This window comes from Salvelinus fontinalis, chromosome 25, assembly GCF_029448725.1.
Source record: "Salvelinus fontinalis isolate EN_2023a chromosome 25, ASM2944872v1, whole genome shotgun sequence".
NCBI classification, from domain to species: Eukaryota; Metazoa; Chordata; class Actinopteri; order Salmoniformes; family Salmonidae; genus Salvelinus; species Salvelinus fontinalis.
The window spans coordinates 18,739,899-18,765,539 of record NC_074689.1 but is presented as its reverse complement, the minus strand read 5'-3'; the positions used below and the strand labels follow the sequence as shown (position 1 = coordinate 18,765,539).

General features: G+C 41.5%; 1 protein-coding gene across 2 annotated transcripts in view; it reads right to left on the bottom strand.

Annotated features, from left to right (window-relative positions):
• fbxo15 (F-box protein 15) overlaps window positions 1-22,218 on the bottom strand; it is a 42,936-nt gene extending 20,718 nt beyond the window's left edge. The window contains exons 1-4 of one of the 2 annotated variants that reach the window (XM_055881503.1): window positions 21,431-22,218; window positions 20,972-21,148; window positions 9,696-9,800; window positions 9,521-9,593 (exon numbers count right to left, since the gene is read on the bottom strand). In XM_055881503.1, the coding sequence (XP_055737478.1) occupies window positions 9,521-9,593; window positions 9,696-9,800; window positions 20,972-21,148; window positions 21,431-21,465 (390 nt within the window). In that variant the 5' untranslated portion in view covers window positions 21,466-22,218. Of the gene's footprint in view, window positions 1-9,520; window positions 9,594-9,695; window positions 9,801-16,063; window positions 16,255-20,971; window positions 21,149-21,430 lie in introns of those variants that run through there. The other variant, XM_055881504.1, reaches the window with a different exon arrangement.
• Window positions 22,219-25,641: the final 3,423 nt, after the last annotated feature.

Here is a 25,641-nt window from a genome sequence, read left to right as displayed (position 1 = left end):
TGAGTAGCACAGCCAATGGGTGTGATGTGAGGGTAGGACTCCTCCACTTTAGACCAAGCAGCCTTCATGTTCGTAGCATTGTCTGTCACCAGTGCAAATACCTTCTGTGGTCCAAGGTCATTGATGACTGCCTTCAGCTCATCTGCAATGTAGAGGCCGGTGTGTCTGTTGTCCCTTGTATCTGCTCTTGTAGAATACTGGTTGAGGGGTGGAGATGATGATTATTCTTTACCCACAAACATTCGACCACCCATCAGAGATGATTGCAACAGTCTGCTTTCTCTATGATTTGATTGACCTTCACTTGAACTCTGCATCCAGCAAATGAGTAGATAAAGCATGACTGGTTGGAGGGGTGTATGCTGGGCGAAGAGAATTCAGAAATCTCTTCCAATACACATTGCCTGTGAGCATCAGAGGTGAACCAGTTGCATACACAGCTCGAGCAAGACATTCATCAGTATTTCTCTATGTTCCTCCATTGAGTCAAAAGAACGTCTGAGGACCATGAGCTATTGCTATCAATAAGGTGTCTGAGTCATCATTTTCCCCTCGAATAGAAGTAGAGGGACTTTTGTCAGAAGTTGATTGTGAGCGCAGGGCAAACATTATGCACTTGGCCAGATGATTCTGCATCTTTGTTGCATTCTTCACATATGATTTGGCACAGTATTTACAAATGTACACAGCTTTTCCTTCTACATTAGCTGCAGTGAATAGTGCCCGTAACATTTTCCTGTAAAGATTAGAAAAACATGAGAAAAAAATAAAATAATACAATTCCATGTACAGATAAATAGTTAAGCAGTTAGACTAAACAACTCTTTTGTAAGATACATGTTTTAAAATGAAACATGTATGAAAACAGATGAATTAAGACTCCTAAGTTAGCATGCTCAAGCAAGCTAAAAACCCACATGTTAGCAAAAACTAACTAGCAGAAATTGTTAATGATTTTTTAAATTAATGATTTAAAACACACTTTGCTGTCGGCTACTATTTAGTAGTTCACAAAAAATCATGTATGTCATATAAAATATATTCACCCCACCCAGTATTGTAATCAAAACTTAGCAAAAAGCATGTAGTCCAATGGCTCAGACAGTATAGTAGTGTGGACTCAATAACATCTCATTAGTGTGCAAGATCTTGAAATCATCTGTACATGTGATGGAAGAATGCACTGTGCATGCAGAATTCCAATTCAATTCCATTGAATTTGGGATAGATTAACCAAAATATGCCACAAGACCTAGAATTGCCTTATGTGTATACCACAAAAAAGGTTCACTGTTATATGCTAACTAATATCAATAATTCCAAAACAAAACCTAATCAAACAAATTCCACAACAAAACCTAATACACACAATCTAGTAAAGGAATGTGATAAGAATATATGGATGAGCAGTGAGAGGCTAAGATTCTTTAAATTTTTACATTTATTTAACCAGGTAGGCAAGTTGAGAACAAGTTCTCATTTACAACTGCGACCTGGCCAAGATGAAGCAAAGCAGTTCGACACATATAACAGAGTTACACATGGAGTAAAACTAACATACAGTCAATAATACAGTAGAAAAATAAGTCTATATACAATGTGAGCACGAGGTGAGATAAGGGAGGTAAAGGCAATAAACAGGCCATGGTGGCGAAGTAAATACAATATAGCAATTAAAACACTGGAATGGTAGATTTGACAGTAGATGAGTGTGCAAAGTATAAATAGTGGGTTGCAAAGGAGCAAAATAAATAAATAAATCAATAAATACAGTACGGGAAGAGGTAGTTGTTTGGGCTATTTAAATATGGGCTATGTACAGGTGCAGTGATCTGTGAACTGCTCTGACAGCTGGTGCTTAAAGCTAGTGAGGGAGATAAGTGTTTTCAGTTTGAGATTTTGTAGTTCGTTCCAGTCATTGGCAGCAGAGAACTGGAAGGAGAGGCAGCCAAAGGAGAAATTGGCTTTGGGGGTGACAGGTGAGATATACCTGCTGGAGCTCGTGCTACGGGTGGGTGCTGCTATGGTGACCAGCGAGCAGAGATAAGGCGGGACTTTACCTAGCAGGGTCTTGTAGATGACCTGGAGCCAGTGGGTTTGGCGACGAGTGTGAAGCGAGGGCCAACCAACGAGAGCGTACAGGTTGCAGTGGTGGGTAGTATATGGGGCTTTGGTGACAAAACGGATGGCACTGTGATAGACTGCATCCAATTTGTTGAGTAGGGTATTGGAGGCTATTTTGTAAATGACATCGCCAAAGTCGAGGATCGGTAAGATGGTCAGTTTTACGAGGGTATGTTTGGCAGCATGAGTGAAGGATGCTTTGTTGCGAAATAGGAAGCCAATTCTAGATTTTACTTTGGATTGGAGATGTTTTATGTGAGTCTGGAAGGAGAGTTTACAGTCTAACCAGACACCTAGGTATTTGTAGTTGTCCACATATATTCTAAGTCAGAACCGTCCAGAGTAGTGATGCTGGACGGGCGGGCAGGTGCAGGCAGCGATCGGTTGAAGAGCATGCATTTAATTTTACTTGTATTTAAGAGCAGTTTGAGGCCACGGAAGGAGAGTTGTAATGGCATTGACGCTCGTCTGGAGGGTTGATAACACAGTGTCCAAAGAAGGGCCAGAAGTATACAGAATGGTGTCGTCTGTGTAGAGGTGGATCAGAGATTCACCAGCAGCAAGAGCGACATCATTGATGTATACAGAAAAGAGAGTCGGACCAAGAATTGAACCCTGTGGCACCCCCATAGAGACTGCCAGAGGCCCGGACAACAGGCCCTCAGATTTGACACACTGAACTCTGTCGGAGAAGTAGTTGGTGAACCAGGCGAGGCAATCATTTGAGAAACCAAGGCTGTCGAGTCTGCCGATGAGGATGTGGTGATTGACAGAGTCGAAAGCCTTGGCCAAGTCAATGAATACGGCTGCACAGTATTGTTTCTTATCGATGGCGGTTAAGATATCGTTTAGAACCTTGAGCGTGGCTGAGGTGCACCCATGACCAGCTCTGAAACCAGATTGCATAGCGGAGAAGGTACGGTGGGATTCGGTGGGGTCGGTGATCTGTTTGTTAACTTGGCTTTCGAAGACCTTAAAAAGGCAGGGTAGGATAGATATAGGTCTGTAGCAGTTTGGATCAAGAGTGTCTCCCCCTTTGAAGAGGGGGATGACCGCAGCTGCTTTCCAATCTTTGGGAATCTCAGACGACACGAAAGAGAGGTTGAACAGGCTAGTAATAGGGGTTGCAACAATTTCGGCAGATAATTTTAGAAAGAAAGGGTCCAGATTTTGCAGCTCTTTCAGAACATCAGCTTACTGGATTTGGGAGAAGGAGAAATGGGGAAGGCTTGGGCGAGTTGCTGTGGGGGGTGCAGTGCTGTTGACCGGGGTAGGGGTGGCCAGGTGAAAAGCATGGCCAGTCATAGAATGGCCAGTCATAGAAAATGCTTATTGAAATTCTCAATTATAGTGGATTTATCGTTTCCTATCCTCAGTGCAGTGGACAGCTGGGAGGAGGTGCTCTTATTCTCCATGGACTTTACAATGTCCAGAACTTTTTTGAGTTTGTGTTGCAGGAAGCAAATTTCTTCTTGAAAAAGCTAGCCTTGGCTTTTGTAACTGCCTGTGTATATTGGTTTCTAACTTCCCTAAAAAGTTGCATTTCACGGGGGCTGTTCGATGCTCATGCAGAACGCCACAGGATGTTTTTGAGTTGGTTAAGGGCAGTCAGGTCTGGAGAGAACCAAGGGCTATATCTGTTCCTGGTTCTAAATTTATTGAATGGGGCATGCTTATTTAAGATGGTGAGGAAGGCATTTAAAAAAAATAACCAGTCATCCTCTACTGACGGGATGAAGTCGATATCCTTCCAGGATACCCGGGCCAGGTCTATTAGAAAGGCCTGCTCGCTGAAGTGTTTCAGGGAGCGTTTTGATAGTGATGAGTGGAGGTCGTTTGACCGCTGACCCATTACGGATGCAGGCAATGAGGCAGTGATCGCTGAGATCTTGGTTGAAAACAGCAGAGGTGTATTTAGAGTAGAGGTCAACCGATTATGATTTTTCAACGCCGATACGAATACCGATTATTGTAGGACCGAAAAAGGCCGATACCGATTAATTGACAGATTTATTTTTATTACTGAATGAACACTTATTTTAACTTAATATAATACATCAATAAAATCAATTTAGCCTCAAATAAATAATGAAACATGTTCAATTTGGTTCAAATAATGCAAAAACAAAGTGTTGGAGAAGAAAGTAAAAGTGCAATATGTGCCATGTAAGAAAGCTAACGTTTAAGTTCCTTGCTCAGAACATGAGAACATATGAAAGCTGGTGGTTCCTTTTAACATGAGTCTTCAATTTTTCCAGGTAAGAAGTTTTAGGTTGTAGTTATTATAGAAATTATAGGACTATTTCTCCTCTCTATACAATTTGTATTTCATATACCTTTGACTATTGGATGTTCTTATAGGCACTTTAGTATTGCCAGCGTAACAGTATAGCTTCCATCCCTCTCCTCTCCTCTCCGCTACCTGGGCTCGTACCAGGAACACATCGACAACAGCCACCCTCGAAGCAGCGTTACCCATGCAGAGCAAGGGGAACAACTACTCCAAGTCTCAGAGCGAGTGACGTTTGAAACGCTATTAGCGCGCACCCCGCTAACTAGCTAGCCATTTCACATCGGTTACACCAGCCTAATCTCGGGAGTTGATAGGCTTGAAGTCATAAACAGCGCAATGCTTGAAGTATTACGAAGAGCTGCTGGCAAAACGCACGAAAGTGCTGTTTGAATGAATGCTTACGAGCCTGCTGGTGCCTACCATCGCTCAGTCAGACTGCTCTATCAAATCATAGATTTAATTATAACATAATAACACACAGAAATACGAGCCTTAGGTCATTAATATGGTCGAATCCGGAAACTATCATCTCGAAAACAAAATGTTTATTCTTTCAGTGAAATACGGAACCGTTACGTATTTTATCTAACGGGTGGCATACATAAGTCTAAATATTCCTGTTACATTGCACAATCTTCAATGTTATGTCATAATTACATAAAATTCTGGCAAATTAGTTTGCAATGAGCCAGGCGGCCCAAACTGTTGCATATACCCTGACTCTGCGTGCAATGAACGCAAGAGAAGTGACACAATTTCACCTGGTTAATATTGCCTGCTAACCTGGAATTCTTTTAGCTAAATATGCAGGTTTAAAAATATATACTTCTGTGTATTGATTTTAAGAAAGGCATTGATGTTTATGGTTAGGTACACGTTGAAGCAACGACAGTCCTTTTTCGCGAATGCGCACTGCATCGATTATATGCAACGCAGGACACGCTAGATAAACTAGTAATATCATCAACCATGTGTAGTTATAACTAGTGATTATGATTGATTGATTGTTTTTTATAAGATAAGTTTAATGCTAGCTAGCAACTTATCTTGGCTTCTTACTGCATTCGTAACAGACGGGCTCCTCGTGAGGCAGGTGGTTAGAGCGTTGCACTAGTTAACCGTAAGGTTGCAAGATTGAATCCCTGAGCTGACAAGGTAAAACTCTGTCATTCTGCCCCTGAACAAGGCATTTAACCCACCGTTCCTAGGCCGTCATTGAAAATAAGAATGTGTTCTTAACTGACTTGTCTAGTTAAATAAAGGTGTAAAAAAGAAAAAATTTAAATCGGCTAAATCGTCATCCATAATTACCGATCCGATTGTTATGAAAACATGAAATCGGCCCTAATTAAATCGGCCATTCCGATTAATCGGTAGACCTCTAATTTAGAGGGCAAGTTGGTTAGGATGATATCTATGAGGATGCCCGTGTTTACGACTTTGGGGTTGTACCTGGTAGGTTCATTGATAATTTGTAAGAGATTGAGGGCATCAAGCTTAGATTGTAGGACGGCCGGGGTGTTAATAAGCATGTCATAATTTAGGTCACCTAGCAGCACGAGCTCTGAAGATAGATGGGGGGCAATCAGTTCACATATGGTATCTAGAGCACAGCTGGGGACAGAGGGTGGTCTATAGCAGGCGGCAACGGTGAGAGACTTGTTTTTAGAGAGGTGGATTTTTAAAAGTAGAAATTCAAATTGTTTGGGTACAGACCTGGATAGTGGGACAGAACTCTGCAGGCGATCTCTGCAGTAGATTGCAACACCGCCCCCTTTGGCCGTTCTATCTTGTCTGAAAATGTTGTAGTTAGTGATGGAGATTTCAGAGTTATTGGTGGTCTTCCTAAGCCAGGATTCAGACACGGCTAAGACATTCGGGTTGGCAGAGTGTGCTAAAGCAGTGAATAAAACAAACTTAGGGAGGAGGCTTCTTATGTTAACATGCATGAAACCAAGGCTTTTACAGTTACAGAAGTCATCAAAAGAGAGCGCCTGGGAATAGGAGTGGAGCTAAGCACTGCAGGGCCTTGATTCACCTCTACATCGCCAGAGGAACAGAGGAGTAGAATAAGGGTACGGCTAAAAGCTATGAGAATTAGACGTCTAGGACATCCGGAACAAAGAGTAAAAGGAGCAGGTTTCTGGGGGCGATAAAATAGATTCAAGGTATAGTGTACAGACAAAGGTATGGTAGGATGTGAATACAGTGGGGGTAAACCTAGGCAATGAGTGATGATGAAAGAGATATTGTCTCTAGAAACATCATTGAAACCAGGTGATGTCATCGCATGTGTGGGTGGTGGAACTGAAGGGTTGAATAAGGTATAATGAGCAGGGCTAGAGGCTCTACAGTGAAATAAGCCAATAAACACTACCAGAACAGCAATGGACAAGGCATATTGACATTAAGGAGAGGCATGCTTAGCCGAGTGATCACAAGGGTCCAGTGAGTAGTGATATTGGTTGGGGTTACGGCGATTCAGACAGCTAGCCGAGCCATGGGTAGCAAGCTAGCAGAAGATGGAGGTCTGTTTTTAGCCAACCTGTGCGTTTCCGTCGATAGATTAGTGGGTTCCGTGTGGTAGAGGGGACCAATCCAATTGTCAAAATAGTTATAGTTATAGTGGCCCAAGAAGATTGTTAGATAGACCTGTTCAGATAGCAGCCGATATGCTCAAGACAGCTAACGATTTTTTTTATTTTTTATTTTTTCGTTATTTTACCAGGTAAGTTGACTGAGAACACGTTCTCATTTGCAGCAACGACCTGGGGAATAGTTACAGGGGAGAGGAGGGGGATGAAAGAGCCAATTGTAAACTGGGGATTATTAGGTGACCATGATGGTTTGAGGGCCAGATTGGGAATTTAGCCAGGACACCGGGGTTAACACCCCTACTCTTACGATAAGTGCCATGGGATCTTTAATGACCTCAGAGAGTCAGGACACCCATTTAACGTCCCATCCGAAAGACGGCACCCTACACAGGGCTGTGTCCCCAATCACTGCCCTGGGGCATTGGGATATTTTTTTAGACCAGAGGAAAGAGTGCCTCCTACTGGCCCTCCAACACCACTTCCAGCAGCATCTGGTCTCCCATCCAGGGCCTGACCAGGACCAACCCTGCTTAGCTTCAGAAGCAAGCCAGTAGTGGTATGCAGGGTGGTATGCTGCTGGCGGGCCGCAGTTAGCAGATGGGCGTTCAGGTTACGTCGCGATGGAGGGGCCAGTTGAATAACTCCCTCGGGCAGATAACGTCGGTATTCCAGTCGTGAAGGCCCGGTGGGGCTCTGCATCGGCAGTAAAACGGGTCCAGATAGGTGATTGTAGCCCAGGAGTGGCTGATGGAACTCTTCAGCTGGCTAGCTCCGGGATAATTGGTGTTTGCTCCAGAATTGACGTTAGCCAATAGTCACTCGGATAGCGGCGAGTTAGCTGCGAGATCCAGATGTAAATGTCCAGAGCTTGCGGTAGAAATCCAGGGATATGGAGAGAAAATAGGTCCGGTATGCTCTGGTCTGAGTCGCGTTGTACAAAACTGGCGATAGCTTTCCGAGCTAAAAGATAGCTGATGACCGCTAGCCGTGGTTAGCTGAATACTAACGTTAGCTAGTGAGCTGGCTAACTTCTGGCTAGCTTCTGTTGTGGATTTCGGATACGAGGTGAATAATACTTTTGGGGAAAAAACAGATCTGCACCACATTTGGTGAAGCGGGTTGCAGTAGAGTGTTTTGAAGTTGAGTTTTTAGAAAAAATATAATACATTTTACGGAAATGTGAGTCAAACATAATTTGAATGCATCACCACGTTTGGATTGGGACATGGATTGGGATTTGGGACACAAAACATATATACACGGGACAAGACAAGTACAAAGGACGTCTGACCGCTACATCATCTTGGAAAACTGTGGCATTGAATGGCATTGAAGCTCGCCTGGAGGGTAGTTAACACAGTGTCCAAAGAAGGGCCAGAAGTATACAGAATGGTGTCGTTTGCGTAGAGGTGGATCAGAGACTCACCAGCAGCAAGAGCGACAGCAAGATGCAATAGAGTGTGTAGGATACAGTATACAGTATATACATATGAGATGAGTAATGTGAGATATGTAAACATTCTTAAAGTGGCTAGTGTTCCTTTATTAAAGTGGCCAATGATATCAAGTGTGTAGGCAGGCAGCCGCCTCCCTGTGCTAGTGATGGCTGTTTAACAGTCTGATGGCCTTGAGATATAAGCTGTTTTTCAATCTCTCGGTCCCAGCTTTGATGCACGTGTACTGACCTCGCCTTCTGGATGGAAGCGGGGTGAACAGGCGGTGGCTCGGGTGGTTATTGTCCTTGATGATATTTTTTGGCTTCCCGTGATCGGGTGTTGTAGGTGTCCTGTGGAGGGCAGGTAGTTTCCAGGTGAAAGCAGGTAGAATCAAGGTGAAAGCTATGATCCCTTATTGATATCACTTGTTAAATCCACTTCAAGTCAGTGTAGATGAAGGGGAGGAGACAGGTTAAAGAAATAGTTTTAAGTCTTGAGACAATTGAGACATGGATTGGGTATGTGTGCCATTCAGAGGGTGAATGGGCAAGACAAAATATTTGAACAAGGTATGGTGGTAGCTGATAGGCGCACCGGATTGATTGTGTCAAGAACTGGCGCACCGGATTGAGTGTGTCAAGAAGTGCCATGCTGCTGTGTTTTTCACACTCAACAGTATCCCATGTGTATCAAGAATGGTCCACCACCCAAAGGACATCCAGCCAACTTGACACTACTGTGGGAAGCATTGGAGTCAACATGGGCCAGCACCCTTGTAGAACGCTTTCGACACCTTGTAGAATCCATGCCCCTACGAATTGGGCTGTTCTGAGGGCAAAGGGGGGTGCAACTCAATGTTAGGAAGGTGTTCCTAATGTTTTGTACACTCAGTGTAGATTGGGTATGTAAATATTTCATGTTGTAAAGTAAAATAGTAGTGTGTAATATGTATGCTGTGCATGTTTGTATCTGCTTCTTGTATTTGAATTCACACTGCTTTGCAAGCTTGCCCTCCACTTTGTCCCTAGTGGGATAATTAAAAGTGTTATTCAATTGAAATTATACTGAACCTCGTCCATGCGCTTGGCCTTCAAGTTCTTACTCTCCCCATATTTTGCAGAATACATTTTACGCCACATTGCACTGCAAGACAATTAGACAACATATTCAGCTATTATGTGATTGAATAGGGTCGCTAGATAGTGGAGAAGAGTCCTACTGCCTCCGGATATAAAGTATCCTTACTTGTTTTTGGCCAGCTTATATAATAGCTTGTTGACATAGCCAATGCAGTAGAGAGAAGAGGCATCCAGGTTCCACAGGATCTTCATTAGGATCTCAGGTGGCAGTCTAATAAAACACAAATTACAATAAGGCTGGGTCAAAAAAAGGCATGAACTGGGTACTTGCTAGCTGTCTCCTGCCTAATAAATATACTTTTAAACCAATACTTGATATAGTCTAAAACAGCAATGCAAAATTGTCAAAGTTTTCCATACAACCCAGAATATTTAATAACATTACATTTGGACTTACTCTACCGGTTTGTCCTGGAGAGTATTGTTCACCCAACATTTAGAGCGCCGGTACTGCCGTTTAAATTTATATCACCTGGCACATGGTCAAAACCATGTAAACACATGCAGACTTCGGTTATATGCATGCGTCGCCTGTACTTCCGTCTTGTGCATGCGCCTTTGGTCACGAGCAAACAAATCTTGATTATCACACACAGAGAGATGCGTTTTCATGTCGTGTTAATAACACTTTCCTGTGGATATTTTGTCTAGAATTTCGACCAAAACCACAGACAATCGGCAGAGTAGGTTCAAATGAAGTTTACTCAACATTCTGACTTGTAAAGGGACTGTTTGGATTTTTTTTACGGAAATGTGAGTCAAACATAATTTGAATGCATCACCACGTTTGGTACCTAGCTGTCTCCAAGTCCACACAGCCAAACACGTTGTACTCAGGATACTTACAGCTAACACATTAATACAAACACACAGACTGGATAGATTTGTCAACTGTTTATGAACATCATTTTGAAGAATGAAATAAAATACTGTATAAAATAAAGTTATTCTAATTTCAATTCTAACCGTGGGACTTGGAGACAGAAGCAACTCTGTCCTTTCTCTCAGCAGATTACAGAACAGGATATGAACCATAGGAAACAGGTGGAGGTGCATTCTTGTCATACATGCAACCAATCAGAGCATGCAAACAATTAATTCAAATGGACCAAAGCTCACACTTCCAAATCACATGATGATTACCGTAATGCACGAGGCACCTACACTCTGTTACACATTAATTAAGTGTCGAAATAGTTAGCTAGCTACTGTAACAAATGACGGAGAAGATGGCGGAAAGAGGATGTGGAACTTGAATCGGATAGCGGTGGAAGTGAGGAAGAAAGGACTTTTGTACAAAAGAATGGTAAAAGAAGCTAAACTGAAGGGGGAAAATAAACTAGTGTTGATAATACCCCATCATATATCTGGTACGACTACATTTTCTGGGAGTATTGGTGCCAAACTTGGTGAATCCGTTGAAAATATGAAAGCTTTAAAGTAAAGTTGGTGAAGATCACAAAAATTGTTTACATTTTTTTTGTTGGGTCTCAGGCCAGTTTATGATTATGCTATGCATGTTTTGAGCTACAGAAAAGGGCACCTGTCAAGGAAGAAATTTCTGGAGTCTCAAAAGAAAATTGACATTGATGCACTGAAGAATATTCCTGGAGTGGTCAATGAACGTAGGATGAATTGTTTGGTTAACGGCAGGAAAGAGAAGAGTTCATCTGTTCTTGTGTTTTTTATGTGGAGTCCCACCTGACCCCAGTGAACTATGTCCTATCCAGTCAGAGCTTTTATATCCAGGTCTTTGCAATGTCATTGTTTAAAAATGTTTGGACATGTAGAAAGTGTCTCCAGAAAGAAGAAGACTGAGATGTGAGAAAGATCACTTTGAAGGGGTTTCCGAATGTGTAGCAAAAGAGAATGGTCAAGGAGCAAGGTGTTGTAACTGTAGTGGAGAACATGAGGCGACATTCTTGGAATACCTGAATAGGGTGAAAGAGACTGAGGTTGCCAAACTCAGGGCAGTTGAGTCTCCTATGCAGACGCGGTCAAAAGGGTAGAAAGAATGAATATCTCTGAAGGTCTGGTGGTAGTGAATAACGAGCAAGAACCAAAAATTCTTCATGTGAAGAAAGTGGACTGTGTCTCTTTTATAGTGATGAATCAATTGCAGCTGAAATATTTCTGGATTAAAAGATGTCACATCTGAGGAAAGGATGGTCATGGCTCACATCAACACCATTATACCAGAAACCCTAGACCCACTACACATTGCATACCGCCCAAACAGATCCACAGATGATGCAATCTCTATTGCACTTCACACTGCCCTTTCCCACCTGGACAAAATGATCACCTATGTGACAATGCTATTCATTGACTACAGCTCAGTGTTTAACACCATAGTAACCTCAAAGCTCATCACTAAGCTAAGGATGCTGGGACTAAACAACTCCCTCTGCAACTGGATCCTGGACTTCCTGATGGAGCGCCCCCAGGTGGTGAGGGTAGATAGCAATAAATCTGACACGCTGATCCTCAACACTAGAGCCCCTCAGGGGTGCGTGTTCAGTCCCCTCCTGTACTCCCTGTTCACCCACGACTGCGTGGCCAGGTACGACTCCAACACCATCATTAAGTTTGCAGACGAAACAACAGTGGTAGGCCTGAACACCAACAACAACGAGACAGCCTATAAGGAGGTGGTCAGAGACCTGGCAGAGTGGTGCCAGAATAACAACTTATCCCTCAACGTAACCAAGACCAAGGAGATGATTGTGGACTACAGGAAAAGGAGGACCGAGCACGCCCCCATTCTCATCGACGGGGCTGTATTGGAGCAGGTTGAGAGCTTCAAGTTCCTTTGTGTTCACATCGCCAACAAACTAGAGTGGTCCAAACACACCAAGACAATCATAGAGAGGGCACGACAAAGGCTTTTCCCCCTCAGGAAACTAAAAAGATTTGTCATGGGTCCTGAGATCCCTCAAAAGGTTCTACAGCTGCAACATCGAGAGCATCCTGACTGGTTGCATCGCTGCCTGGTACGGCAACTGCTCAGCCTCCGACCGCAAAGGCACTACAGAGGGAAGTGTGTACAGCCCAGTACATCACCGGGGCTAAGCTGCCTGCCATCCAGGACCTCTATATCAGGCGGTGTCAGAGGAAGGACCTAAAAATTGTCAAAGACCCCCACGCACCCCAGTCATAGACTGTTCTCTGTTCTCTCTATTATCGCATGCCAATCGGTACCGGAGCACCAAGTCTAGGACCAAAAGGCTTCTCAACAGGTTTACCCCCAAGCCATAAGACTCCTGAACAGGTAATCAAATGGCTACCTGGACAATTTGCATTGTGTCCCCCCCTCTTTACACTGCTGCTACTCTCTGTTTACCATATATGCACAGTCACTTTAATTATACATTCATGTACATACTACCTCAATTATAATCCCCCTCTTCAAAGGGGGGGACACTCTTGACGCAAACTGCTACAGACCTATATCTAGCCTACCCTGCCTTTCTAAGGTCTTTGAAAGCCAAGTCAACAAACAGATTACCGACCATTTCGAATCCCACCATACCTTCTCTGTTATGCAATCTCGTTTCAGAGCTGGTCATGGGTGCACCTTAGCCACGCTCAAGGTCCTAAACGATATCTTAACCGCCATCGATAAGAAACAATACTGTGCAGCCGTATTCATTGACCTGGCCAAGGCTTTCGACTCTGTCAATCACCACATCCTCATCAGCAGACTCGACAGCCTTGGTTTCTCAAATGATTGCCTTGCCTGGTTCACCAACTACTTCTCTGATAGAGTTCAGTGTGTCAAATCGGAGGGTCTGTTGTCCAGGCCTCTGGCAGTCTCTATGGGGGTGCCACAGGGTTCAATTCTTGGACCGACTCTCTTCTCTGTATACATCAATGATGTCGTTCTTGCTGCTGGTGAGTCTCTGATCCACCTCTACGCAGACGACACCATTCTGTATACTTCTGGCCCTTCTTTGGACACTGTGTTATCAACCCTCCAGGCGAGCTTCAATGCCATACAACTCTCCTTCTGTGGCCTCCAATTGCTCTTAAATACAAGTAAAACTAAATGCATGCTCTTCAACCGATCACTGCCTGTACCTGCCCGCCTGTCCAACATCACTACTCGGGATGGCTCTGACTTAGAATATGTGGACAACTACAAATACCTAGGTGTCTGGTTAGACTGTAAACTCTCCTTCCAGAATCACAACAAACATCTCCAATCCAAAGTTAAATCTAGAATTAGCTTCCTATTCCGCAACAAAACATCCTTCACTCATGCTGCCAAACATACCCTTGTAAAACTGACCATCCTACCGATCCTCGACTTCGGTGATGTCATTTACAAAATAGCCTCCAATACCCTACTCAATAAATTGGATGCAGTCTATCACAGTGCCATCCGTTTTGTCACCAAAGCCCCATATACTACCCACCACTGCAACCTGTACGCTCTCGTTGGCTGGCCCTCGCTTCATACTCGTCGCCAAACCCACTGGCTCCAGGTCATCTACAAGACCCTGCTAGGTAAAGTCCCCCCTTATCTCAGCTCGCTGGTGACCATAGCAGCACCCAGCGGTAGCACGCGCTCCAGCAGGTATATATCTCTGGTCACCCCCAAAACCAATTATTCCTTTGGCCGCCTCTCCTTCCAGTTCTCTGCTGCCAATGACGCGAACGAACTACAAAAATCTCTGAAACTGGAAACACTTATCTCCCTCACTAGCTTTAAGCACCAGCTGTCAGAGCAGCTCACAGATTACTGCACATATCCTATCTATAATTTAGCCCAAACAACTACCTCATTCCCTACTGTATTTATTTATTTATTTTGCTCCTTTTGCACCCCATTATTTCTATCTCTACTTTGCACATTCTTCCACTGCAAATCTACCAATCCAGTGTTTTACTTACTATATTGTATTTACTTCGCCACCATGGCCTTTATTTTTTGCCTTCACCTCCCTTATCTCGCCTCACTTGCTCACATTGTATATAGACTTATTTTTCTACTGTATTATTGACTGTATGTTTGTTTTTCTCCATGTGTAACTCTGTGTTGTTGTATGTGTCGAACTGCTTTGCTTTATCTTGGCCAGGTCGCAATTGTAAATGAGAACTTGTTCTCAACTTGCCTACCTGGTTAAATAAAGGTGAAATAAAATTAAAATTTGCCCAACTAACCGGTGCCCCCACACATTGGCTACCCAAACTATCTGCATTGTGTCCCCCCACCCACCAACCCCTCTTTTACGCTACTGCTACTCTCTGTTTATCATATATGCATAGTCACTTTAACCATACCTACCGTTGAAGTCAGAAGTTTACATACACCTTAGCCAAATACATTTAAACTCAGTTTTTCACAATTCCTGACATTTATTCAGAGTAAAAATTCCCTGTCTTAGGTCAGTTAGGATCACATCATTATTTGAAGAGTGTGAAATGTCAGAATAATAGTAGAGAGAATTATTTATTTCAGCTTTGATTTCTTTCATCACATTCCCAGTGGGTCAGAAGTTTACATTAGAGGTCAACCGATTATGATTTTTCAACGCCGATACCGATTATTGGAGGACCAAAAAAAGCCGACACTGATTTGTCGGACGATTTTTTTAAATGTATTTGAAATACTGACAATTACAACAATACTGAATGAACACTAATTTTAACTTAAAATAATACATCAATAAAATCAATTTAGCCTCAAATAAATAATGAAACATGTTCAATTTGGTTAAAATAATGCAAAAACAAAGTGTTGGAGAAGAAAGTAAAAGTGCAATATGTGCTATGTAAGAAAGCTAACGTTTCAGTTCCTTGCTCAGAACATGAGAACATATGAAAGCTGGTGGTTCCTTTTAACATGAGTCTTCAATATTCCCAGGTAAGAAGTTTTAGGTTGTAGTTATTATAGGAATTATAGGACTATTTCCCTCTATTCTATTTGTATTTCATATACCTTTGACTATTGGATGTTCTTATAGGCACTTTAGTATTGGAAGTGTAACAGTATAGCTTCCGTCCCTCTCCTCGCTCCTCCCTGGCTCGAACCAGCAACACAACGACAACAGCCACCAAAAAAAGCAGCGTTACCCATGCAGAGCAAGGGGAACAACTACGAGAAGGCTCAGAGCGAGTGACGTTTGAAACGCTATTAGCGAGCGCTAACTAGCTAGCCATTTCACTTCGGTTACACCAGCCTCATCTCGGGAGTTGATAGGCTTGAAGTCATAAACAGCGCAATGCTTGACGCACAAAAAGAGCTGCTGGCAAAACGCACAAAAGTGCTGTTTGAATGAATGTTTACGGGCCTGCTGCTGCCTAACACCGCTCAGTCAGAAACTTAGATACTTGTATGCTCAGTCAGATTATATGCAACGCAGGACACGCTAGATAATATCTAGTAATATCATCAACCATGTGTAGTTAACTAGTGGTTATGAATGATTGTATTTTATAAGATAAGTTTAATGCTAGCTAGCAACTTACCTTGGTTTACTGCATTCGCGTAACAGGCAGTCTTCGTGTGGAGTGCAACGAGAGAGACGCAGGTCGTTATTGCGTTGGACTAGTTAACTGTAAGGTTGCAAGATTGGATCCCCCGAGCTGACAAGGTGAAAATCTGTCGTTCTGCCCCTGAACAAGGCAGTTAACCCACCGTTCCTAGGCCGTAATTGAAAATAAGAATGTGTTCTTAACTGACTTACCTAGTTAAATAAGGGTATAAATAATTAAATTAATAATAATTTTAAAAATATAAAAATATATACATATATATATTTTTTATCGGCAAATCGGTGCACAAAAATACCAATTTCCGATTCGTATGAAAACTTGACATCGGCCCTAATTAATCGGCCATTCTGATAAATCGGACGACCTCTAGTTTACATAACCTAAATTAGTATTTGGTAGCATTGCTTTTTAAATTGTTTAAATTTGGTCAAACGTTTTGGGAAGCCTTCCACAAGCTTCCCACAATAAGTTGGGTGAATTTTGGCCCATTCATCCTGACAGAGCTGGTGTAACTGAGTCAGGTTTGTAGGCTTCCTTGCGCGCACGCGCTTTTTCAGTTCTACCCACAAATGTTCTATAGGATTGAGGTCAGGGCTTTGTGATGGCCACTCCAATAAGCCATTTTGCCACAACTTTGGAAGTATGCTTGAGGTCATTGTCCATTTGGAAGAACCATTTGTTATCAAGCTTTAACTTCCTGACTGATGTCTTGAGATGTTGCTTCAATATATCCACATCATTTTCCTTTCTCATGATGCCATCTATTTTGTGAAGTGCACCAGTCCCTCCTGCAGCAAAGCACCCTTACAACATGATGCTGCCACCCCTGTGCTTCACGGTTGGGATGGTGTTCTTCGGCTTGCAAGCCTCCCCCCTTTTTCCTCCAAACATAACGATGGTCATTATGGCCAAACAGTTCTATTTTTGTTTCATCAGACCAGAGGACATTTCTCCAAAAAGTACGATCTTTGTCCCCATGTGCAGTTGCAAACCGTAGTCTGGCTTTTATATGGCGGTTTTGGAGCCGTGGCTTCTTCCTTGCTGAGCAGCCTGTCAGGTTATGTCAATATAGGACTCGTTTTTACTGTGGATATAGATACTTTTGTACCTGTTTCCTTCAGCATCTTCACAAGGTCCTTTGCAGTTGTTCTGGGATTGATTTGCACTTCGCACCAAAGTACGTTCATCTCTAGGACACAGAACGCGTCTCCTTCCTGAGCAGTATGATGGCTGCGTGATCCCATGGTGTTTATACTTGCATACTATTGTTTGTACAGACGAACGTGGTACCTTCAGGCATTTGGAAATTGCTCCCAAGGATGAACCAGACTTCTGGAGGTCTACCATTTTTTTCCTGAGGTCTTGGCTGAGTTCTTTTGATTTTCCCATGAGGTCAAGCAAAGAGGCACTGAGTCTGAAGGTAGGCCTTAAAATACGTCCACAGGTACACCTGCAGTTGACTCAAATGATGTTACCACTGAATGACCCTAGAAAGTTTTGGAATGCTATTAAGTCTATGTCTGGTAACAGTGATGTTAATGAATTATCATAATGTGTTTTGAAGGACTATGTTGCTATATATGACAAAACTGAAATGCTGAATTGTCTCTGTACAACCCTGTGTGGATGAACCAGTGAGAGCTGGTCAAACTTTTAGCTTTTTGCCATTCTCAGTGCAGGTGGTACATAAAGCCCTGAAATCCTTAGATCAAAGAAAGCCTGCAGGTCCTGATCTTTTGGATCCCTGCTTTTTAAATCTGGCAGCTGATTTCATAGCTGAACCACTTACATATCTGTTCAATCTAACCCTGGAATGTAATGAAATTCCAAAGATCTGGAAATCAGCATTTGTCCTACCACTTTTAAAAGCTTGAGATCCAACTCTTTTAAATAATTATAGGCCAATCTCAAAGCTGTCACCCCTGGTGAAAATACTTGAAACCCTTGTAAGTGAACAGCTAAAAGAGTTTTTATTTACTAACTCTATTTTATCAATGTACCAATCGGGCTTCAGGAAGAAGCATAGCACAATTACAGCAGCCATGAAGGTTTTAAATGATATCACTGAAGCCCTTGACAAAAAACAGCACTGTGTCTCACTTTTTATTGATCTCTCTAAGGCTTTTGATACAGTTGATCATGCTATACTAAGGCAGAGATTGTTGAGTGTAGGTCTTTCGGAGCATGCAGTTGCATGGTTTGCTAACTATCTGTCTGATAGAACTCAGTGCACTCAATTTGATGGGCTTATGTCTGTTAAATTGTCTGTCCTCAATGGTGTGCCCCAAGGCTCTGTACTTGGTCCTCTCTTATTCACTATTTATATAAATGATTTAGACAAAAATGTCCAAAATGCACATCTTCATTTTTATGCTGATGATACTGTTATTTACTGTTGTGCCTCGTCTCTTACAAAAGCTTTCCAGAACTTGCAAACTACTTTTTATACTGTTCAACATACCTTGTGTCAATTGAAGCTTATCCTCAATACTGACAAAACTAAACTAATGGTGTTTTCTAATGCAAGAAATAGACCTCTGAACCTTTCACCTATTACTACCTGTCAGGGCAAGGAGATTGAGGTTGTAAACTCATATAAATATCTTGGAATTCTAATTGATGACAGCCTCTCTTTTAAATTGCATATTCAACAACTTACAAAAAATTTGAAGCTGAAATTGGGATTTTATTTTAGGAATAAGGCCTGTTTTTCTTTTGAAGCCAGAAGGAGGCTAGCATCAGCTACATTTATGCCTTTTTTATTTTTTTATTTCACCTTTATTTAACCAGGTAGGCAAATTGAGAACACGTTCTCATTTACAATTGCGACCTGGCCAAGATAAAGCAAAGCAGTTCGACACATACAACAACACATAGTTACACATGGAGTAAAACAAACATACAGTCAATAATACAGTGAAAAATAAGTCTATATACAATATGAGCAAGTGAGGTGAGATAAGGGAGGTGAAGGCAAACAAAATATATATATAAATAAATAAAAATATAAAAAGGCCATGGTGGCGAAGTAAATACAATATAGCAAGTAAAAAAAAGTAAAAAAAGTAGAGATAGTAGAGATAGAAAAAAGTAGAGATAGAAATAATGGGGATACTTTACTAGACTATGGGGATATTTTATATATGAATGCTTCCGCTCAGTGTTTGAGATCAATTGACACTCTTTACCATGGCACTTTGAGATTTATTTTAAACTACAAAACCCTTACGCACCACTGCACTTTGTATACCAGGGTAGGCTGGCCTTCTCTAGTCACTCATAGGCTCAGTCACTGGTTTACAAAGCCATTTGGGGTTTACTACCTTTTTATTTGGGCATTTTTATTGTTCAGAAATGTGGTGGGTACTCTCTTCGTTCGCTGGACTTTATCCTGCTAACTGTTCCAAATGTCCGAACTGAATTTGGTAAAAGGTCTTTTATGTACTTTGTGCCATCGTCTTGGAACGATGGCCAAGAGTGTGCAAAGCTGTCATCAAGGCAAAGGGTGCTACTTTGAAGAATCTCAATTATATTATTGGTGTTTTTAAATCACTGATGAAGGATTTTGAGGCTGATTCCCTGACCTGTCAATGTTTTTAATTTGCTGTTTTTGATTTTGTTATACTCTTGTGAATTCTATGGTCTTTACTAGATTACTTGTAGTTTTTCATGTTGTTTGTCTGTAATTTTTGTAATGACTTGGTGCTGCCTATCTTGGCCAGGACGCTCTTGAAAAAGAGATTTTAAATCTCAATGAGCCCTTCCTGGTTAAATAAAAAAAAATATTATAATAATTAGCCTATCAGAAGCTTCTAAAGCCATGACATCATTTTCTGGAATTTTCCAAGCTTTTTAAAGGGACAGTCAACTTAGTGTATGTAAACTTCTAACCCACTGGAATTGTGATACAGTGAATTATAAGTTAAATAATCTGTCTGTCAACAATTGTTGGAAAAATTACTTGTGTCATGCATAAAGTACATGTCCTAACCGACTTGCCAAAACTACAGTTTGTTAACAAGACATTTGTGGAGTGGTTGAAAAACGAGTTTTAATGAATCCAACCTAAGTGTATGTAAACTTCCGACTTCAACTGTACATGTACATACTACCTCAATTAGCCCGACTAACCGGTGACTGTATACAACCTCGCTGCTGTTATAGCCTTGCTTCTGTTATTATTCACTGTCTTTTTACTGTTGTTTTTATTTCCTTACTTATCTATTGTTCACCTATTACCTATTTTTTACTTAAAAATTGCACTGTTGGTTAGGGCCTGTAAGTAAGCATTTCACTGTTAGGTAGGTCTACACCTGTTGTATTCGGTGCACGTGACAAATAAACGTTGATTTGATTTGACATGGAGTACAGTCTAGTGCAGTCCCTCCCTCTCAGGCCTCTAAGCCTAAGCAAGGTATTTGAGTCTTCAAATGACTGAAGGAGTGGGAATATAAATATTTGTATCATTTTTGGTTAATAATTTTAAGTAGTTTGTGTGGATTAATGTTGTTTTTCCCCTTCCCTGTGTCATGGAATTACTTTTATTTTGTGAATTTTTCACCCCCGCCCATTAAGAAGTAGCTAGCTACTGTAACAAGTTTGACACAATACTGATACTTATTATATTGCCGTTCTGTTACATCACCCAACCCTAAAGTATTATCCTGGCCTTTGGGTAGACTACCAGTACCTGTGTACAGTGGAGGCTGCTGAGGGGATGTTGGCTCATAATGGCTGGAACAGAGCAAATGGAATGGCATCAAACACATGGAAACCATGTTGTATTTGATACCATTCCACCTATTCCGCTCCCGCCATTACCCCGAGCCCGTCCTCCCCAGTTAAGGTGCCACCAACCTCCTGTGTCAGCAACCCACTTACTGTTCTATGTGGTTCTGAGTGCAGCCAGCTGGCCTGGCACTGGCAGCATGTCTAGTAGACCTTGGTAGCAGAGAGGCGTGTCTCTTTGTTGGTACCCTGCTTGGTACTGGACGGCTGGGTACAGTGGCCTTTTTCTGTGTCAGTGGCACTCGTTTTGCATTGTTGGTAGCCAAGCATCTAAAAAGACACAGATGTAAGACATTTAGCTAGCTAACCAACTAGCAAACTAGACAACTAGTATCTAGCTAGCTTGACATTAGTTATATGCATAATACACCACAAGTAAGTTAGCTAGAAAGCAAACTGACAAAAAAGTCAACAAAGGTGTTTCTCTGTTACTAGCTAACGTTAGCTAGCTACGTAAGCGAACTGTAATTAACTACAGTACTAAGTTAGTAAGTTAGCTAGCTATGGTAGTCTGAGCAGCCTTTGTTGACACTCGGTCCACGCTATACCCACCTTTGAGGGCTCGTGCCCGGGGATTTTGTGGTCATGATTTTCTTATTTTAGGACGTCTGCACTTCTTTTCGCCTGTAGGTCCTCTACCCTCGGTTGGCGGTGCCTTCATCCAAACCCTCTCTAAAACAGCGGAAAAGTTGTCTAGCTTCCTCCAGTAGTCATGGTTACAGATAGGCTGCACGCATAGAAAAAGGAATTGGAATACTAGAACGGTAGAAAACCTTTTTATGGTTCTCCGAATGTCAGCCATGTTGTTCAGGTAGATGGTCAAACATGGTTTGCTGGCGCTGAGATATTGTGTAAAACAATAAATGAGAAGAATGTATCTGCACTGTATGTGTGTTAGCTAGCTAGCCAGACAGTTCTAGAGGAATGATTCCAATAATGTTTCAAATGAACTGCTAATATTCCAACATTCCATTCAAACAATGCAGTCAATCCACAGCCATATACTGGCTGAAATCAGTTGATGATAGGACAAGTTGTTAATGCATCAAGTACTGAATATTGTATCATAGTGTAACGACCCTGGGTTTATAAGCACGGAAATCGATTATGCCGCACGAGCATGCTTTTGCGGCACAGTCGATAGCACGCCGGACCTCGGGCTAGAAGGTCGAGGGTTCGAGACCTGCTCCCTGCTGTTTCATTACATTGGTGTCAGAAGTGATCGAACCTTGCACCCACGACAGTGCGTGTGCTTGGCCGGTGAACGCGTTCCTGTAAGACGACCTCGGGCTAGAAAGTCAAGGGTTCGAGACCTGCTCCCTGCTGTTTCATTACAATATAATAGCACTCACAGCTTTCCAAGAAAAAAAAATCTGAGACATTGATGGTCTGTTTCCATATATTTTAGAGGCTATTTATACAGTACATTTGTATAAAACCCATATAAACTGTATTTATAATTATATGACAATATTTTAGGTCGACAATAATTCCATGACACAATTTCTGATACATCACGTGCCTTACTTTTATTTTCCTGCATAAGTAAAAGCAGGAAATGCATCACCTATGCCTCTACCATTCCTTCTAATTAGACTGTTTTTGGATTTCTCCCTGACCAAGATGGCTGCCATTTTCAACCCCATAATGGAGCTTACAGGGTTTATGACACACCCTCTAGTAATTTAATAGGATCTCTATTGCGGCATGTCTAAAGTTTTGAACACACTGCCTTGTAGGGGTTTGGCATTTCTTGACCTGCAGACAAATATGTTTTGAGTACAGTATACTGCCATTCACTTGGTATAAGTCTATAGTGAATCCCATTCCCAAATCTTCAAAAAATGACCCGAGAGTACCACTGAACTATAGAGGCAAAAGTTTATTAAGTACGGTTTATAAATTATATTCATCCATCCTCAACAATAGGCTAATTACATTTTTGGAGGACCAAAACATTCTGGTGGAAGAACAAAATGGTTTTCGTAAATCCAGAGCCTGTATAGATCATATCTTCTCGGTCTGTACAATAATCAGTAATAGATTACATGAAGAGAAGCATACTTTTGCATGTTTAATTGATTTCCAGAAAGCTTTTGATTTTGTAAATCGGGATCTTTTAGCCTATAGTTTGTTAAAGACAGGGGTTGATGGGAAATTTTATCAAGCAATCCAGTCTCTTTACAAAGTACCAATTGCTTGTGTGCGTGTTAATGAATATGGTACAGATTGGTTTCCCCACACCCTCGGGTGTAAAACACGGACACACCTTATCACCCACTTTGTTTGCTTTGATTATAAATGATTTGGCAAAATAAATGAAACAGTTAAATATTGGAGTAAGATATGATGATGAAATGCTAAGTATCCTTTTATATGCAGATGATATTATTTTGATAGCAGAAACAGAACAAGACCTGCAGAACATGTTATTATATGCAGTCAATTGGTGTAAAAGATGGAGACTCATGATCAACCAGACAAAAACACGGATAATACATTTAGAAAACCAGCTACTAAGAGAAGTGTTTTTCAGTTTTGTTTTGGTGAAGACATTCTGGAGTTTACTAGCATTTATAAATATTTGGGTCTTTTTATTGATGAACATATTTCTATACGGAACACCTGCCCTGGCCGACTCAGGAAGTAAAGCTCTTGGGGGAGTTATAGGAGAAACAAAAACACTCAAAGATATTGGTTATGCCACGTACTCCAAACTGTGTCAGACGTGTGTGTGCCCTGTTCTGGACTATTCAGCACGCGTGTGGGGTGCTAAGAGGTGTTTTAAAAACAAACATGTTCATAACAGAGCAGTACGTTACTTTTTAGGTGTCCACAAGTTTGCACCTATACTTGCAATAACAGGGGACATGGGCTGGGAACCCTGTGAGGTGAGATGGAAGGTGTGAATGGTGAGACTTTGGAATAGACTGTTGGATATTCCAACTGCCAGAATAGCTAGTCAAGTTTTTCAATGGGATCTATCCATAGGGGGAGCCTGGGCAACTGAAATGTCTGACCTTTTTCAACAGTCTGACTGTGAACATCTGTATGAAAACCAAATTAAGGGAGACATAGATATGATTAAAAAAACAACTGTTGATGCAATATGAAAAGAAAAATGGATGGAGGAGATGAATCATAAACCCACATTGAGAACTTTTTGTTTGATTAAGGGTGAATTGGTGTGTGAGATATATTATGTATAACCTACCTATAAACAAGAGATCGCTATGTGCACAGGTAAGATCGGGGATATTGCCTCTGCGTATTGAAACAGGTAAGATCAGGGATATTGCCCCTGCATATTAAAACAGGTAAGATCAGGGATATTGTCTCTGCGTATTGAAACAGGTAAGATCAGGGATATTGTCTCTGCGTATTGAAACAGGTAAGATCAGGGATATTGCCCCTGCATATTAAAACAGGTAAGATCAGGGATATTGTCTCTGCGTATTGAAACAGGTAAGATCAGGGATATTGTCTCTGCGTATTGAAACAGGTAAGATCAGGAATATTTTCTCATCATTTTAAAACCGGTCGGTATTGTGGTGAAATGGAAGAGGAAAGATTATGCAACTATTGTGAATTCGAAGAAATAGAGAATGAAACAAATTTTATCCTTTATTGCCCTTTCTACCACGATATACACTTGATCTTATTCCAGAAAGCACACCAGATATATCCTAGCATTATGTGGCTGAGCGATGAGGAGAAATGTAAAAGTTTTATTGTCCATTGTGTATTTCTGTTAGCAGAATATTTACATAAAGCATGGAATAAAAGAAAACGGGCTACCTATAATTCAATAGGAAAACTATTTATCTTCTATGTGGTTAATGGTGTGTGTATATAGATTGTGTATAGGCTTGTCTACCATATGAATCTTCTCTTTGTGTCAGACTGGGTTCAAGTGATATCTGTTTATTTTCTTCTGTATTCATTTGTCTGTTTATGGTATGTACAGTTGAAGTTGGAAGTTTACATACACCTTAGCCAAGTACATTTAAACTCAGTTTTTCACAATTCCTGACATTTAATCCGAGTAAAAAGTCCCTGTTTTAGGTCAGTTAGGATCACCACTTTATTTTAAGAATGTGACATGTCAGAATAATAGTAGAGAGAATGATTTATTTCAGCTTTGATTTCTTTCATCACATTCCCAGTGTGTCAGAAGTTTACATACACTCAATTAGTATTTGGTAGCATTGCCTTTAAATTGTTTAACTTGGGTCAAACGTTTTGGGTAGCCTTCGACAAGCTTCCCACAATAAGTTGGGTGAATTTTGACCCATTCCTCCTGACAGAGCTGGTGTAACTGAGTCAGGTTTGTAGGCCTTCTTGCTCGCACATGCTTTTTCAGTTCTGCCAACAAATGTTCTATAGGATTGAGGTCAGGGCTTTGTGATGGCCACTCCAATACCTTGACTTTGTGGTCCTTAATAAGCCATTTTGCCACAACTTTGGAAGAATGCTTGGGGTCATTGTCTATTTGGAAAACTCATTTGCGACCTAGCTTTAACTTCCTGACTGATGTCTTGAGATGTTGCTTCAATATATCCACATCATTTTCCTCCTCCTGATGCCAGCTATTTTGTGAAGTGCACCAGTCCCTCCTGCAGCTAAACACCCCCACAACATGATGCTGTCACCCCCATGCTTCACGGTTGGGATGGTGTTTTTCGGCTTGCAAGCCTCCCTCTTTTTCCTCCAAACAATACAATGGTCATTATGGCCTAACAGTTCTATTTTTGTGTCATCAG